The 18,696-nt window shown below is 41.6% G+C and overlaps 2 protein-coding genes across 4 annotated transcripts in view; both read right to left on the bottom strand.

Annotated features, from left to right (window-relative positions):
• The window catches only part of SPIRE1 (spire type actin nucleation factor 1), a 187,187-nt gene that overhangs the window by 62,485 nt on the left and 106,006 nt on the right, over positions 1-18,696 (bottom strand). For all 3 annotated transcript variants that reach the window (XM_075125320.1, XM_048840209.2, XM_048840210.2), the window contains exon 4: positions 9,211-9,336. In XM_075125320.1, the coding sequence (XP_074981421.1) occupies positions 9,211-9,336 (126 nt within the window). The remainder of the gene's footprint in view (positions 1-9,210; positions 9,337-18,696) is intronic.
• Positions 12,450-14,488, bottom strand: LOC125632300 (uncharacterized). The gene is made up of 2 exons (XM_048840229.2): positions 13,570-14,488; positions 12,450-12,988 (listed from the first exon to the last, which is right to left on the bottom strand). The coding sequence occupies exons 1-2, from the start codon at positions 14,150-14,152 to the stop codon at positions 12,657-12,659; spliced, it is 915 nt and encodes a 304-aa protein (XP_048696186.2). The 5' UTR covers positions 14,153-14,488; the 3' UTR covers positions 12,450-12,656.

The following is an 18,696-nucleotide window of genomic DNA, read 5'->3' on the forward strand; positions in this document are numbered from 1 at the left end:
TTATATACACACACATTCTCTGTGTGTATATAAAGTCTGCTGCAGTTTCCACGGTATAACATCTGATGAAGTGAGCTGTAGCTCACGAAAGCTCATGCTCAAATAAATTGGTTAGTCTCTAAGGTGCCACAAGTACTCCTTTTCTTTTTGCGAATACAGACTAACACGGCTGTTCCTCTGAAATTAGTCTCTAAGGGGCCACAGGTACTCTTTTTTTTTTTTTTGAAAGACTTGAGTTTCTCAGTGTTTTGAAAAACAATGAAATACTATGTAATTTCCTTGTTATAAATTTAGAAGACACTGGAATTTAGCAACATACACAAATGGGAAATGTTCTGACCTTACAAACATTAGTTATGAAGGTTTCCTTTAACTCTTCTCTGTATGCTGGGTACTGCTCAGAGGAACAATTTCTTGTGATGGACATACATGCCAAGTCCTCTAGACTGAATTAACTGTATCACCTCCCTCCTCAATCAGCCAAGATCAGTGGGGTTAGAAATCAATCACAAATTATGCAAACCAAAACACTTAGAATAAAATAGAGCGTTTGTCAGAACTTAATTGAAATCCGTATGAATAACCTCAGCTGCTGTATCCATTTGTGCTTACCCTTGGGAAACAGACCAAAAGAAGCTATTTTTGCTATAATATTAAAATCACAGCACAGACGGACTTCCGTTTTAGAGGGGGAAAATATTAAGAGGTTATCTTAGCTGACCCAAAGCCCTCAAACCCACACTACAAATCTCACTCACATGTTATAGACTGGGCATTCATTCAGAAAATTAGGAAACAGATTTGCAGGCTACACACCAGAAGTCTGAATATTAGGCATTTCAACAGTCTTCATTTTATAACAACGAAAGCATTTGGCATTTTTTTGAAACGTTGTGTTCTCACACACAATTCTCTAGCAGTTTGAGTAAATAAATATATAGATGTCTTTACATTTATTTTTGCATTACTTAAAACAGTCAAGTACAATTATTATTGTTAAATGGCCCATATTTGAAAAATACTTTCCTTTGCTCAGTGACAGATGGAAGGTTGTGTAATGTACATGTCAGGACAACAGCAAAGAATCACTTGAACACAATGGCCTCTAAATGGTCTCTACATTTTAACATTTCAAGGAGCTTTTCATAAATAGGGGTATGATTCCTGGGCTTGTTTACACTTTAGCAGTTTAAAAATGTAATCATAATTTCTGTATGTATTCTCCATTTCTAGAGGTTGTTTTATTGATGGAAGTGACTGACTGATAACTGGGAAACAGATAAAACAGACTTGCACATCTGATCTCTGATGTAAGAATACGTAACATATAAAAGAGGTTACTGCCCAAGGGAAATAGTTGATTTTACATACCCAATTATCAAACATCAGACTTAAGCCCTATGGACTGGGCCTCCAGCCCTTACTCACTTGAGTATCTCCCATTTCAGTCAATTGAATTACTCATGAGAGTAAGGTTTGCAGACTCAGCCACTAAAATGTTTCTTATCCTTTGTGCTGCTATAGGACTTTTGAATATCATATCAAAAACATCTGTTTCTAAGACAGTAGGAGTGGGAGTAGAGAAGACATGCCCTAGTGTGGAGAGAGGTGGAAAAGGGTTGCTCAGTTGCGATCCCTTACTTATCAATTCAGCAAATGCACTGACAGACTCCAAATTGAGGTCTTGGGTGGATCTCAGTGGCTCTTCTTCATTAACTTACACAGGGGATCAAGCAGAGAAACATTTGGCAAGGATTTTGAGTTTCTGGAAAGTAACTGTAGCAATATTCTATAACATTCATAATTAAAGTACAGCATAGAATATTATGTAAATATACTGTTTGATCCAAAATGTTTATCCTCCAAGGTAAATTTCTATGGGCTGACAGTGTGGAACAGAAGAAATGTTTCTTTGGATCTAAGTTTGAGTAAACAACTTAGCTAATTGTTTCACTTACTGTTAATAAATTGTTATTGCAAAATTATAAAAACCCCGCTGGTAGTGTTATTAGGTTACATGCTGCTCTGTTAAAGGGGAGAGAGCGATTCAAGACCATGACCATGAAAATTTTTTGACTGAAACACCTACCATTTTTCACTTTAAGAGTCAAATGTAATGGGAAAATGAAGACACTGTGTCCAAAAACAGGTGATAAAGATTATTACAAATTCCTAATTTTTTTAATGTTGCTAGAAAGGGTTAATATCCACTGGAAAGATTTCCTAAGAGGTATAATTAAAAGCTTGTAGAAATTCCCACTATGCAAGGGTATTTAAGCTTTTGCTGCAGTTCAGCTGCCCTCATGGGAACAGCCAACTAGGTAAGCTGTACACAGCATGACAGGTATCAAATTGGCTAAAGATCTGGGCCCAGATTTTTAAAAGGTATTTAGGCACTGCTCTGCTCAGCATTGCAATCCCTAATTGATTTAGAAGCCCAAGACTCATTTTTCAAAAGTGACCTAGGGGCCTGAGTCCCACTGACTTTCCATAAGACACAGGCTCCTACAGTCCTATGTCACTTTTGAAAATGAGATTTAGAAATCCACAGCTGGTCTGTGCCAGTCAACTCTGGTTTGCAAGGCTCAGGCTGCGGGGCGCTCCCATTGCTGTGTAGACTTCCTGCATGGTGGGAGGGTCCCAGAGCTCAGGCTCCAGCCCAAGCCCAGACGTCTACACAGCAATGAAACAGCCCTGCAGCCTGAGCCCCATGAGTCGAAGTCGGCTGGCATAGGCCAGCTATGGGTTTTTCTTTGCTGTATAGACATACTCTTAGGCTACTAAACCAACTAGCCTCTGCAATGCTGAGTGAAACAATGCCTAAATACCTTTTAAAAATCTGGGCTTTGATGAGCAGAAGCTACAAAATGAGGAATTTCTTTTTTCATGCATTTTATTGGTAAAATCAACCCACTATTCAGAAATAAGGCCACAGATATTAAAGGGCAGGTCAGAAAGGAAATCAATTATGCCCATTGTGACACCCCATATGACACCTTGTACCTCAGGTTCACCTCTATTATATGATTATGATATATGGTGTATAAAGTATGCCTTGAGAGATATCATTTCAAAACTCACAACCTACTGAACATTATTATCCTGGTAAAATATGTGCAGCAACTATGTATGTAAAATTGTGAGATTCTACTGTATAATAATGATCTTACATTAGCATGTAACAAAGTTAGAAAAGCAGGCTCAGACTAGTTTTTCAGAGACAAAGACACATTTGCACACCAGCAGGGAGCTAGAGAGTCATTATCTGTTTCATCGGAGATTCACCAGCAGGGAAGTTGTAAACAAGACATTTACAACTCACTTGAAGGACAGCCTGCAGAGCACATACGCAATGGAACTGCTGACCCCATGATCAAGCAAAGACTTTTCCAGTATAAAAAGGAGAGACAGTGACCTACTCCTCACCTCTCCTCCCACATCTCTACTCACAGCATCATGATCTCTTGAAAGACAATAGGAGCATCACTGAACTGTTGGTGTGGGGGAGGGAGGGGTGTGTCCTAGCTGGAAGGTATTCCAGTTTGTATGAACTGCTCTAAGCTTTTGGGTGAGAAACCTTTTTGCTTTCAAATCTTATATAGGTTGGTAATATTTAGGAATTAGATTGCGGATTTATCTTTTATTTCTTTTGTAACCAACTCTGACTTTTATGCCTTTATCACTTATAATCACTTAAAATCTATCTTTCTCTAGTAAATAAAAATGTTTTATTGATTTGTCTAAACCAGTGTGTTTTGGTTGAAATGTTTGGCAATATGTACTCAGGTTAACAAAGGCTGGAGCACTATAATAATCCATCATTTCATCAAAGGAAATTAATGAGCTTGGTTTGTTCAGTAGCGGGCTCAACAGTGCAAGATGCACATTTCTGGGGTACCAGGCTGGGGCTAAGAATTAGCGGGTGTCACCCTGTATATAGTTCATGAGTGGCTGGGAGAGCATTCATGTAATTTTGCTGGGAGCGACTCTATATGTCTGTGTGTAAGCAGAACCTGGAGAGGCTGAGTTTCACTAGCAAAGCAGTGTAAGAGGCACCCCAAGCTGAAGAGTTAAGGGGACTCAGTGGTTCAGTTTGTACCCTAGGGAATGTCACACGCAGGCAAATGGTGAACATAGTATTTACAAAAAAGAAAAGGAGTACTTGTGACACCTTAGAGACTAACAAATTTATTTCTTTATTTAAATATTATAAGCTTTATGAACATAAGCTTTCGTGAGCTACAGCTCACTTCATTGGATGCATGCATTTTCCACTGCATGCATCAGATGAAGTGAACTGTAGCAGCAATGCAAGGAATTCCAGAGTGAGCACACTATATTCTCTCAAAAGAGGTAAAAGCCAGAAAAAGTGTATAACACACATTTCGCCAGTGCCCACAAAAAAATTTAAGTAAATAATGATACAGCAGGTGGAATGTTTTCATTTAATGTGTAAGTTCCACCACTGTTGAATAGTTAGCAGTTTTAACTAGGATGATGTTAAGTTTTTATTCATATGACATGCCAACAGCAAAATCTACTCCGATCCTTGCCAATCAGAGACTGAATGGAAGACTAACCTCAAAGGAATTCATTTTACTGGACAGGAAGATTCTTTCCTTTATGAAGAGGTTAGGGTACACTAAATCCTACTCTCAGAGCATACATTCTATGTAGCACTGTATTTTAATAGCTTTTCCGACCAATGGACTATTAAGGTCAAGTTGGCTGAGGACCTACAGTCTCTATTTTTCTAAATAAATGATCCATTAAACATTGTTAAGAAGAAACACACTCAAAAATTACTTAGATAGCTGCAGCCCATTATCAGATGTAGTCATGAATATATAGATATTATTAACAATTTGCAATTTTATTAATTGACCCATTAGAATCTTTACTTGAAATGAAACAGAAGAAAAATAAAGGAACAAAATAATAGATATTCTTTATACTTATTTGCTTAGGTAGAGCTTTACAGGAGTATATCTTTTCAGATGGAGAGACTGAAATATACAGAGAGACAGAAAAAACTGACTGTCTACTTTACAAAGGCAACGAATGAGATAAAATAATTAATGGCATAAAGAAGACAAATCAGGAATATCTGTTCCCCTTGCGTCAAAGGAACAAGGGGACAATCCATGAAATTAAAAGGTGGCAAATTCAAAAATCGATAAAAAGAAACTTTTTCATACAGTGTATACTTCAACTGGATTTCATTGCCACAGGAATTCCTTCAGGACAAGAACTTAGAAAGATTCAAAAAAGGATTGGACACTTATATGGCTATCAAGAATAGACAATTAACAATTAATTTTGGAAGTGATACTAAACCTCATACATTAGGGCTTAAGCCACTCTCTAACAATTAGCCATCAGGATGTGGCCTAATATGGGGGGGGGCAGATTATCCCACTTCTGCTTACTGTAGGGTTCCTACACCTTCCTCTGAAGCATCTGGTGCTGGCAACTGTCTGAGACAGGGTACTGGCCTACCTTTGCCTACCACAGGTCTGGTACAGTGTACCAATTCCTTTCTTCCTATGTTTGCATAACAGAAGTTCAGTTCTGCTATGTCTATCTTTTCTTGGCCCCGCCCCAAAAAAGAATGTTTAACTTTATGTTTTATCTAACTCTGTTCACACAAGGGAGATCTCTAACTTTTGGATCATCCTGGGAAAGGACGTGTTCCTGTGTTATTACTTTTAACCATACTGATTATGTTTATACTGTAATATAACTCACTTTAGCTTAACCAAGCATTGTAATTAATGTTGATTCCATAGCACAGCTATGGTTATTGTGTGTTTCATAAGATGCATTTTTTGCTGATATTGAGGGGGGGAGGGGGGAGATTCCCTCTGTGTATGTGAACTTCTTGTGGTAAATAAAAGCTCACAGTGTAGGATGGGGGAAACTAGCAATATTTTCCCCTTCTTCCCCCACAGCCCTAAGAGCCAGAGAGCAGAAGTAGCAGGTTAGGGGGCTGAGAAGGCCTGGCCCATCTGAAGACCAAAAGCACTAGCAGGTGGCATCACTGGTGGACCAAGGGTCATCCTTACTCCCCTGAGCACCTGAAAAGGAGTGGCATTAGTTGTGTAAGAGCGGGAGACAGGCCAACAAAATGATAAGCTGGGAAAAATTACCAAACTCCCCAGAAAAACTCGACGATGGAATAAGATAAAAGATTTAGGGAGTTCAATGTATTTTAGGGTAGGTTGGATAAATCAGGTTTATACTGAAAAGCCAGCCTGAATCCTAACTAACTACTGAACAGCTGCTACTATTCCATAATATTTTAAAAAAGTTTCCGTGTCTCCCTTTCCGCTCCTACATCAGTTAACCATTCCTGGCTTCATTCTACTCTCTCTGCTTCTCTCTATGATGTCCCCTCTTATGAATCTCCCTTCTAAATATATAGCTCCACATTTTTCATTCTCTCCATGAATGAAAGTCTCTCCCTGCCTGTAAGGGATTTTGCCAACATTCATTTGAGATAATGTGTGTAACTCAATTGATGGGTGCACCACTTGTGAATAAACGTAGCCACCTCAAACACATGCCAATACAGCCTCTATACTATATAATGTGTTTTACATACACATACATGCACATCTATAGCCAAATAGAATATACGATGGTGAGAGGATACATAAAACATTTTATTGACTTCTGCTTGGGTTCACCATATTACCCATGAGCTGTGAAGCCACTACATTCTAGGTAGGGAAAGAATATATGAAGATAGTATAAAGTTTTTGTTGGCACAACTTTAAGGTGATCATATAACTCCTTTCTGGCACAGGTACAAGCTAGAAATAAATGGCAATAAGAAATATACAACACTCCATATTAATATATATTTTCTTCATGGCTCTTATTTTGTTTTCTATGTCCTTTGGATTTTTTTTAACCACTGAAGGGTTTCTGAAGTTACACTTTGATAAAAGCAGTGAGCAAGTACCATGTGGATTATAAAACTAAGCCACCTATAAGGATTTCAAACCTTAACTATTATTACAGCTGTTTGTAAGATAACGATAACTGTGTTTCTCAGCAACTTTCAGTGTTTTCTAATAGCCCATTGACTTCAGTAGGGCCAGAATTTCACCCAGAGTGGGATTGTTTCCATTGATTTAAATGTGTTTTGGATCAAGTCCTAATAGCCTTTTCAGAGGCAAACGGTATTTTTCATCTCACAGTATACACTCAAATTTACAGGGTGATTGAATAGTTTACAAGTTTAAAACAAAAGTATTACTGTGTGTATATTGATGTATATATTTATTTGTGTACTTCTATAATATTTAAATAAAAAAGTAATGTTCTATATAGGCGTATACTGAAAATGCCTAACTGCTCACTGTGGTCAGCTTTGTACCTAATCTAGGGGGACAAAAAGCAATTAATGTGTAATACAGTCTTCAGTAATTACATTAATGAACAGCTGTTATACTGAGCATGAGCAAATGGAAACATTTTCACTCATCCAACTTGAACAGGAAGAAACTGTGGGGAAGCTTTTTGCCTCGAATATTTAGGGATTTGCTAAAGACATAATCAATGTATACTTTCTAGCTAGATTATTTGAGAGTTTTGGACCAGAGTAAAAATAAAAATTACCCACTACTGTTCCAAGAAAGATAAACGAAGTATAGAGGAAAGGGTCATAAAAACAGGTGGAGATGTCAAGGCGGTGACTCTGTTATTAACACTATATTGTGTCTATCAACACAATACAATGTGTTGATTTACATATAACTGTCCACTATTGGCTCTCTAAACTCACCATAATTTATTCAGTTAATTTCTTGTAGGTGACACAGAAGAAGCGATCTGAATGCAAAGTGGAGAGCGCCCTTCCAGACCAGCTCAGGAAAATAACCACTAGGAGCAGTGTGGAAGAAAGCATGAAGACACTTATGGGAGAAGCGGACAAATAGAATGGTGAGCCTGGTGTCATTGGCAGAGAGAGCAGGAAGGCAACATGAAAAGCATAAAGTAATGTTTAGTATCAGGGGGTAGCCGTGTTAGTCTGTATCCACAAAAACAACAAGGAGTCCAGTTTTCAGAGTAACAGCCGTGTTAGTCTGTATTCGCAAAAAGAAAAGGAGTACTTGTGGCACCTTAGAGACTAACCAATTTATTTGAGCATGAGCTTGCACCTTATAGACTAACAGATTTATTTGGGCATAGGCTTTCGTGGCCTAGAACCCACTTCATCGGACGCATGGAGTGAAAATGACCAATGCGGGCATTATTATACTGACACATGAAGAGAAGGGAGTTGCCTCACAAGCGGAGAACCAGTGTTGACAGGGCCAATTCGATCAGGGTGGATGCAGTCCACTCCCAATAATAGATGAGGTGGTATCAATTCCAGGAGAGGCTTTTGTAAGGAGCTGGCCACTCCCAGTCCCTATTCAGGCCGAAATTAATGGTGTTAAATTTGCAAATCAATTTTAGTTCTGCAGTTTCTCTTTGAAGTCTGGTTCTGAAGTTTTTTTGTTCAAGTATAGCTACTTTTAAATATGTTATAGAATGTCCAGGAAGATTGAAGTGTTCTCCTACTGGCTTTTGTATGTTACCATTCCTGATGTCCGATTTGTGTCCATTTATTCTTTTCTGTAGGGACTGTCCGGTTTGGCCAATGTACATAGCAGAGGGGCACTGCTGGCACATGATGGCATATATAACATTAGTAGACGTGCAGGTGAATGAGCCTCTGATGGCGTGGCTGATGTGGTTGGGTCCTCTGATGGTGTCGCTAGAGTAGATATGGGGACAGAGTAGGCAACGAGGTTTGCTACAGGGATTGGTTCCTGGGTTAGTGTTAGTGGTGTGGTGTGTGGTTGCTGGTGAGTATTTGCTTCAGGTTGGGGAGCTGTCTGTAAGCGAGGACTGGTCTGCCTCCCAAGGTCTGTGAGAGTGAGGGATCGTTTTCCAGCATAATGTTTGTTTCCAGGAAATGTTTGTTTTCCTGATCACATTATGGGTCATGGTCTATCATGAAAGTACGCTAACCTCTATCAAATACCCATGATTAATGGGTACAGGACAAAACAGAAAGCTTAATTGTAGGGACACTTTATAAATAATTTTCTCTACCATCGGATTGTCACTGGTGATCGGAAATAGAAAGTTTTTCACAGTACTCACTCCCCTAGTAACCAAATTAACAACAGAAAATTCTCTCCGACTGCTTACCTCTTTTGCACTTTTAATTTTGGCCAGGAATGTGTACAACTCCATTGTTTCAGCAAACAGTGCCCGACATACTGCCTGATAGTGGTTTGGCGCCTCTGATCGGGTTGGTAGATGGGCAGCACACAACTAGGGAGGAAAATAAAAATTGTTATATATAGACACATACACAGCTGCTTTTACTAACACAACACAGGTAGGAACCGACTGTACTTACAGAGTAGCATCCAAATGTTCCCTGGACATATTTACGTCAGTTTATTTTTTTAACCAATGATAGTTTCTATTATACATTGTTTTCAAGATTCTGCAACCTAAAATAGAGATGCACTTAACTTCAGGCAGCAATTAAAGTACATTTCTTTACTTTTCTGCTGCCTTTTCGTTTTTGTAGGAAAAGTTCTGAGAGTGAAGGAGAGATTAGGAGACATTCAAAAAGACGCCGTCACTTCCTGGAAAACTTTGGGTATGTCTACACTACGGAATAAGGTCGAATTTATAGAAGTCGGTTTTTTAGAAATCGGTTTTATATATTCGAGTGTGTGTGTCCCCACAGAAAATGCTCTAAGTGCATTAAGTGCATTAACTCGGCGGAGCGCTTCCACAGTACCGAGGCTAGAGTCGACTTCCGGAGCATTGCACTGTGGGTAGCTATCCCACAGTTCCCGCAGTCTCCGCTGCCCATTGGAATTCTGGGTTGAGATCGCAATGCCTGATGGGGCTAAAACATTGTCGCGGGTGGTTCTGGGAACATATCGTCAGGCTTTTCTAAAAGTCGGGAGTTCCCTCCATCCCTCCGTGAAAGCAAGGGCAGACAATCGTTTCGCGCCTTTTTTCCTGAGTTACCTGTGCAGACGCCATACCACGGTAAGCATGGAGCCCGCTCAGGTAACCGTCACCCTATGTCTCCTGGGTGCTGGCAGACGTGGTGCGGCTTTGCTACACAGTAGCAGCAACCCATTGCCTTCTGGCAGCAGACGGTGCAGTATGACTAGTAGTCGTCCTCGTCATGTCCGAGGTGCTCCTGGCCACATCGGCTGGGAGCGCCTGGGCAGACATGGGCGCAGGGACTAAATTTGGAATGACTTGACCAGGTCATTCTCTTTAGTCCTGCAGTCAGTCCTATTGAACCGTCTTATGGTGAGCGGGCAGGAGACGAGGATTGCTAGCAGTTGTACTGTACCATCTTCTGTCAGGCAGGCAAGAGATGAGGATGGCTAGCAGTCGTACTGTACCATCTTCTGCCGAGCAGCCATGAGATGTGGATGGCATGCAGTCCTTCTGCACCGTCTGCTGCCAGCCAAAGATGTAAAAGATAGATGGAGTGGGTCAAAACAAGAAATAGACCAGATTTGTTTTGTACTCATTTGCCTCCTCCCCTGTCTAGGGGACTCATTCCTCTAGGTCACACTGCAGTCACTCACAGAGAAGGTGCAGCGAAGTAAATCTAGCCATGTATCAATCAGAGGCCAGGCTAACCTCCTTGTTCCAATAAGAACGATAACTTAGGTGCACCATTTCTTATTGGAACCCTCCGTGAAGTCCTGCCTGAAATACTCCTTGATGTAAAGACACCCCCTTTCTTGATTTTAGCTCCCCGAAGCCAACCCTGTAAGCCGTGTCCTCAGTCGCCCCTCCCTCCATCAGAGCAACGGCAGACAATTGTTCCGCGCCTTTTTTCTGTGCGGACGCCGTACCAAGGCAAGCATGGAGGCCGCTCAGCTCACTTTGGCAATTAGGAGCACATTAAACACCACACGCATTATCCAGCAGTATATGCAGCACCGGAACCTGGCAAAGCAATACCGGGCGAGGAGCCGACGTCAGCGCGGTCACGTGAGTGATCAGGACATGGACACAGATTTCTCTGAAAGCATGGGCCCTGCCAATGCATGCATCATGGTGATAATGGGGCAGGTTCATGCTGTGGAACGCCGATTCTGGGCTCGGGAAACAAGCACAGACTGGTGGGACCGCATAGTGTTGCAGGTCTGGGACGATTCCCAGTGGCTGCGAAACTTTCGCATGCGTAAGGGCACTTTCATGGAACTTTGTGACTTGCTTTCCCCTGCCCTGAGGCGCATGAATACCAAGATGAGAGCAGCCCTCACAGTTGAGAAGCGAGTGGCGATAGCCCTGTGGAAGCTTACAACGCCAGACAGCTACCGGTCAGTTGGGAATCAATTTGGAGTGGGCAAATCTACTGTGGGGGCTGCTGTGATGCAAGTAGCCCACGCAATCAAAGATCTGCTGATATCAAGGGTAGTGACCCTGGGAAATGTGCAGGTCATAGTGGATGGCTTTGCTGCAATGGGATTCCCTAACTGTGGTGGGGCCATAGACGGAACCCATATCCCTATCTTGGCACCGGAACACCAAGCCGCCGAGTACATAAACCGCAAGGGGTACTTTTCGATAGTCCTGCAAGCTCTGGTGGATCACAAGGGACGTTTCACCAACATCAACGTGGGATGGCCGGGAAAGGTGCATGATGCTCGCATCTTCAGGAACTCTGGTCTGTTTCAAAAGCTGCAGGAAGGGACTCTATTCCCAGACCAGAAAATAACTGTTGGGGATGTTGAAATGCCTATATGTATCCTTGGGGACCCAGCCTACCCCTTAATGCCATGGCTCATGAAGCCGTACACAGGCAGCCTGGACAGTAGTCAGGAGCTGTTCAACTACAGGCTGAGCAAGTGCAAAATGGTGATAGAATGTGCATTTGGACGTTTAAAGGCGCGCTGGCGCAGTTTACTGACTCGCTTAGACCTCAGCGAAACCAATATTCCCACTGTTATTACTGCTTGCTGTGTGCTCCACAAAATCTGAGAGAGTAAGGGGGAGACGTTTATGGCGGGGTGGGAGGTTGAGGCAAATTGCCTGGCTGCTGGTTACGCGCAGCCAGACACCAGGGCGGTTAGAAGAGCACAGGAGGGCGCGGTACGCATCAGAGAAGCTTTGAAAACCAGTTTCATGACTGGCCACACTACGGTGTGAAAGTTCTGTTTGTTTCTCCTTGATGAAACCCCCCGCCCCTTGGTTCACTCTACTTCCCTGTAAGCTAACCACCCGCCTCTCCTCCCTTCAATCACTGCTTGCAGAGGCAATAAAGTCATTGTTGCTTCACATTCATGCATTCTTTATTCATTCATCACACAAATAGGGGGATGACTACCAAGGTAGCCCAGGAGGGGTGGTGGAGGAGGGAAGGAAAATGCCACACAGCACTTTAAGCACAGCACTTTAAAAGTTTACAACTTTAAAATTTATTGAATGACAGCCTTCTTTTTTTTGGGCAATCCTCTGTGGTGGAGTGGCTGGTTGGCCGGAGGCCCCCCCACCGCGTTCTTGGGCGTCTGGGTGTGGAGGCTATGGAACTTGGGGAGGAGGGCGGTTGGTTACAGAGGGGCTGCAGTGGCAGTCTGTGCTCCAGCTGCCTTTGCTGCAGCTCAACCATACACTGGAGCATACTGGTTTGGGTCCTGCAGCAGCCTCAGCATTGAATCCTGCCTCCTCTCATCACGCTGCCACCACATTTGAGCTTCAGCCCTGACTTCAGCCCGCCACTTACTCTCTTCAGCCCGCCACCTCTCCTCCCTGTCATTTTGTGCTTTCCTGCACTCTGACATTATTTGTCTCCACGTATTCGTCTGTGCTCTGTCAGTGTGGGAGGACAGCATGAGCTCGGAGAACATTTCATCACGAGTGCGTTTTTTTTTCTTTCTAAGCTTCACTAGCCTCTGGGAAGGAGAAGATCCTGTGATCATTGAAACACATGCAGCTGGTGGAGAAAAAAAAAGGGACAGCGGTATTTAAAAAGACACATTTTATAAAACAGTGGCTACACTCTTTCAGGGTAAACCTTGCTGTTAACATTACATACATAGCACATGTGCTTTCGTTACAAGGTCGCATTTTGCCTCCCCCCACGGCATGACTACCCCCTCAACCTTCCCCCCTCCCTGTGGCTAACAGCGGGGAACATTTCTGTTTAGCCACAGGCAAACAGCCCAGCAGGAACGGTCTCCTCTGAGTGTCCCCTGAAGAAAAGCACTCTATTTCAACCAGGTGACCATGAATTATATCTCACTCTCCTGAGGATAACACAGAGAGAGAAAGAACGGATGTTGTTTGAATGCCAGCAAACATACACTGCAATGCTTTGTTGATTCCCGAGTACGTGTTACTGGCCTGGAGTGGTAAAGTGTCCTACCATGAAGGACGCAATAAGGCTGCCCTCCCCAGAAACCTTTTGCAAAGGCTTTAGGACTACATCTAGGAGAACCGCAAATGCCAGGGCAAAGTAATCCTTTCACATGCTTGCTTTTAAACCATGTATAGTATTTTAAAAGGTACACTCACCAGAGGTCCCTTCTCCGCCTGCTGGGTCCAGGAGGCAGCCTTGGGTGGGTTCGGGGTGTACTGGCTCCAGGTCCAGGGTGAGAAACAGTTCCTGGCTGTCGGGAAAACTGGTTTCTCCGCTTGCTTGCTGTGAGCTATCTACAACCTCCTCCTCATCATCATCTTCTTCGTCCCCAAAACCTGCTTCCGTATTGCCTCCATTTCCATTGAAGGAGTCGAACAACACGGCTGGGGTAGTGGTGGCTGAACCCCCTAAAATGGCATGCAGCTCATCATAGAAGCGGCATGTTTGGGGCTCTGACCCGGAGCAGCCGTTCGCCTCTCTGGTTTTTTGGTAGGCTTGCCTCAGCTCCTTCAGTTTCACGCGGCACTGCTTCGGGTCCCTGTTATGGCCTCTGTCCTTCATGCCCTGGGAGATTTTGACAAAGGTTTTGGCATTTCGAAAACTGGAATGGAGTTCTGATAGCACGGATTCCTCTCCCCAAACAGCGATCAGATCCCGTACATCCCGTTCGGTCCATGCTGGAGCTCTTTTGCGATTCTGGGACTCCATCATGGTCACCTCTGCTGATGAGCTCTGCATGGTCACCTGCAGCTTGCCACGCTGGCCAAACAGGAAATGAGATTCAAAAGTTCGCGGTTCTTTTCCTGTCTACCTGGCCAGTGCATTGAGTTGAGAGTGCTGTCCAGAGCGGTCATAATGGAGCACTCTGGGATAGCTCCCGGAGGCCAGTACCATCGAATTGTGTCCACAGTACCCCAAATTCGAGCCGGCAACGTCGATTTAAGCGCTAATCCACTTGTCAGGGGTGGAGTAAGGAAATCGATTTTAAGAGCCCTTTAAGTCGAAATAAAGGGCTTCATTGTGTGGACCGGTGCAGGTTTACATCGATTTAACGCTGCTAAATTCGACCTAAAGTCCTAGTGTAGACCAGGGCTTTGAAACACAGTCTATCTGGAAGCTATTTCCCTTTTAAATTATTTTTCTTCCCTTCCCTTTTAAAAATAATACACTTTGGATATTTAACTGAAAATGGGATAGTTGATCCTCAGACATTTTTCCCTTCCAAGGTCATAGCTCTTAGTTTATAATAGCATAATTGTCTTCATAGCAACACACTAATTGCACAAAGAGGACTACAACTTTAAGCGAGCATCAAGACAAGATTATCAAATAAACAAATGTTTTGTTCCTACGCAAATGATGTTCCTAGTAATAAAAAAGAAGAAAGAAAAACACAATGTATTTTACTTTAGCATAATTGTTTCTAAATAGAATCTTTTTCAGAATTTTCTGTCAGATGTCAGGAGCTTCCTAAAATGAAAGCATCTTAACTCCATTGTCAAGAAAAAAAGAGTTCCCTAACAAAACAACTTAAAGAGCCAAATTCTGAAAAGATTTAGATGATAGTCTAATATAGACTGTGGGTATCAACTGGTTAGAAAACAGAAGATGAAATCCCACTAAGCCTATTCCTAATGGTTCGCATGGTTTAAAAGCAGGTTGTAAAAAAGTTTGCGTACGATTTAAGTTAGACTGGCATCACAGCAAATGTTCACTAATATTCCTAGAAGCACACACAATTTGATAAAAATAAATAAATAGTAAGCTATGAACTGACAGATCTATCAGCTGTGAAACACTCAGGAAGACCTCTTGAGGGCTAAATTGTGCTTCTAGACATACATACACAATTACCACCAAGATTAACAGAAACTGAACAAGCCTCTCTAAAGAGAAAAATTTTGCCCAGAAATATGGAAGATGGGAAGTTCTCAAAAACCTTTTATAATGTTTAAGGGAGGCATTACTCTGCTGACTCCCAGTCCTATAAAGTAGCAAAGTAGAGTTTTACGGAGGGTTTTGAAGGCAGATAATGAGTTACTTTTACAGACACTTATGGGGAGTAACTCCCAGGCATAAGGGCAGCACAGGGGAAAGCATAAAGGTGCTTGCTTGAAAATCTAGCAACTGGATGGTGGAGGCTGACATCATGGGCCAAGCAGAGGTGGTCATTTCCTCATCTGTAAAATGAGGATATTCACCCTCTTTTGTAAAGTCTTTGAGATCTATTACTAAAATATATTTATTATTATTAATTATTATTATTTATTATTAAGGATCCTGCACTCCCTACTCATACAAAATTCTCATTGAAGTAAATTGGAGTTTTGCCCAAACTGATGAGGATTGCTGTATCAATCTCTAGGATCCCAATCTTGCAACTGAATCTGTGTAGGCAGACTCCTGCTCCCATCCCACATAAAGCCTCACTGCAGTCAACCCATACAGACTCAGCTGCAAGATCTGGACCTAAATGCATTAATCTTTATGAGTAATGCTACAACATGTGGTCAGTTCAGTACTTATGTAAACAGATATAATTCCTATGGGTTACACCTTAGTTAAATTTGGTCCAGTGCCTTTAATACTACTCCCAGCAGGGTGTGCCTAAGCCAAGGTATTCTCCACAGAAGTCTGCAATAAAGAGACAGAACAAGTATTTGTGAAATAGTGCCTATAATCTGTTCACCATAAAAATACATGTTAAAGCATCAAAACAAAATGACCTGAAACCCCAATTAAATATTATTGCACAGACACCCAAACAAAAAACAAATGTAATGCTGGCCTTAAGGCTTCCTACTAGTGGTTTTATAGTAGTTTTTTACTATGCAGATAAAGGTGAGAAAAGGCTGAGGGAAAAATCACTGGCTATGTTAGAAGCTTTCCAGAGGTAGACCTATTTTTTGAGACAAAGTCTCTTTAGTCGCAGAGGAGCTGTCATAAATATAAAGGGAAGGGTAAACCCCTTTGAAATCCCTCCTGGCCAGGGGAAAGCTCCTCTCACCTGTAAAGGGTTAAGAAGCTAAAGGTAACCTCGCTGGCACCTGACCAAAATGACCAATGAGGAGACAAGATACTTTCAAAAGCTGGGAGGAGGGAAAGAAACAAAGGGTCTGTGTCTGTCTATATGCTGGTTTCTGCAGGGGATAGACCAGGAATGGAGTCTTAGAACTTTTAGTAACTAATCTAGCTAGGTATGTGTTAGATTATGATTTCTTTAAATGGCTGAGAAAAGAATTGTGCTGAATAGAATAACTATTTCTGTCTGTGTATCTTTTTTGTAACTTAAGGTTTTGCCTAGAGGGGTTCTCTATGTTTTTGAATCTAATTACCCTGTAAGATATCTACCATCCTGATTTTACAGGGGGGATTTCTTTATTTCTATTTACTTCTATTTTTATTAAAAGTCTTCTTGTAAGAAAACTGAATGCTTTTTCATTGTTCTCAGATCCAAGGGTTTGGGTCTGTGGTCACCTATGCAAATTGGTGAGGCTTTTTATCCAACATTTCCCAGAAAAGGGGGGCGGTGCAAGTATTGGGAGGATTGTTCATTGTTCTTAAGATCCAAGGGTCTGGGTCTGTAGTCACCTAGGCAAATTGGTGAGGCTTTTTACCAAACCTTGTCCAGGAAGTGGGATGCAAGGTTTTGGGAAGTATTTTGGGGGGAAGGACGCGTCCAAACAGCTCTTCCCCAGTAACCAGTATTAGTTTGGTGGTGGTAGCGGCCAGTCCAAGGACAACGGGTGGAATATTTTGTACCTTGGGGAAGTTTTGACCTAAGCTGGTAAAGATAAGCTTAGGAGGTTTTTCATGCACGTCCCCACATCTGTACCCTAGAGTTCAGAGTGGGGGAGGAACCTTGACAGGAGCCCTTCATTAGTTTGGTAGTACATTTGTCTAAATCTGTCCTTTTCCATGGTGAACTTTCTGGAAGCAAATGATCATGATGCAGGTACGCTCAGGCCCATCACATGTGTATTATTTTTGACTTCTCCCACCCCATCTTCCCAGGCAATGTCCAAATTCTGCCACTTCTTCCTCCATAAAATTTCTAAGCTCTTGCTTTTCCCCTCTATCCACACAGCTAAAACTTAGGCCCTCATAATACCCTGTTTTGATTATTGCAACCTTCCCCTTCCTGGTCTCTTTGATATCACACTACTCCATCAAGCTTATCCAAAACACATCTGCCATGATGATCTCTCTTGCCTCTTGTTCTTATCCTGCTACACTGTCCCTCTGAATATTCCTTCACAGGATCCCTCTTTTCCAACACATCAAATTCAGACTTCTCGACCTCACCTTCAAGGCCCTTCACAACTTTATATTTCTGATCAATAGAAGACTATAACTGGATTATTTGCCGTTTCAAGACTGAGATACAATGGTGGAGCTATAAAAGGGAAAATTTAACATTACTGCTTTCCCTCACTATGTTTGGCTGTAGCCAGTTCATGAAGAAGAAATTTAAAACAAAATCAATTTTAAGACCTTTTTTATGAGGAACACTTATCAAAATAACACAAAGCTACTTTTTAATTAAGAGCTTTTAAAATTTATAATCAAACTTATAAGGCCCACAACATTTACAACAGTTTTTAAAGGAAGTTATAAAATGTGATTCTTTCATTAAACTTCATTGCTGAGTATTCACCATGACAAATTCTATAGAAAAACAGAGAGTGCTCTTCTCCATTCAATTATATGAAGAGACTGTGTACCGCAAAGGGGCAGAGGAATGCCATAGCATATCAATCCAACCCACACCCCATTGACAACCTGGAGAACAAACACAGGAAATATGAAAACTAAATACTTAGTCACTTAATGAGAAGGCTAGCACCATATTTAATGGAAACTAGCCAAATTCTGACTCTTTTAGAACGGTTAATTTATCCTCTCTTTACTTATTAACTAACTCTGTCCTCACTTGACCTATCATTCTTTCAGTAGGCCACAGTTATTAATTTTAGCCTTTTCTGTTTGTGTAAATGTTTAGAGTGCAGGTTAAGATTTTATTTTTGTTCAGACCACATGAAGTTCTGTACTGACAATACCTTCATACTTTATTTGGAAGTATGTTAGACATCTGCATAAAAATATTCAGGCAGCTACTAAAATTCTGTACTAGCAAGTTTGTACATGGGATGGGTATCCTCTATTACTGAATACAAAGTAAAGCAACCAAAAATTAAATTAAACACTTGCAATTAAAACGGAGAGAAAAGTGATCAGACTTAAAGAGAACTGTTTGGTTTTTTTAGAAGTAAGCAATGTAA

This window comes from Caretta caretta, chromosome 2, assembly GCF_965140235.1.
Source record: "Caretta caretta isolate rCarCar2 chromosome 2, rCarCar1.hap1, whole genome shotgun sequence".
NCBI classification, from domain to species: Eukaryota; Metazoa; Chordata; order Testudines; family Cheloniidae; genus Caretta; species Caretta caretta.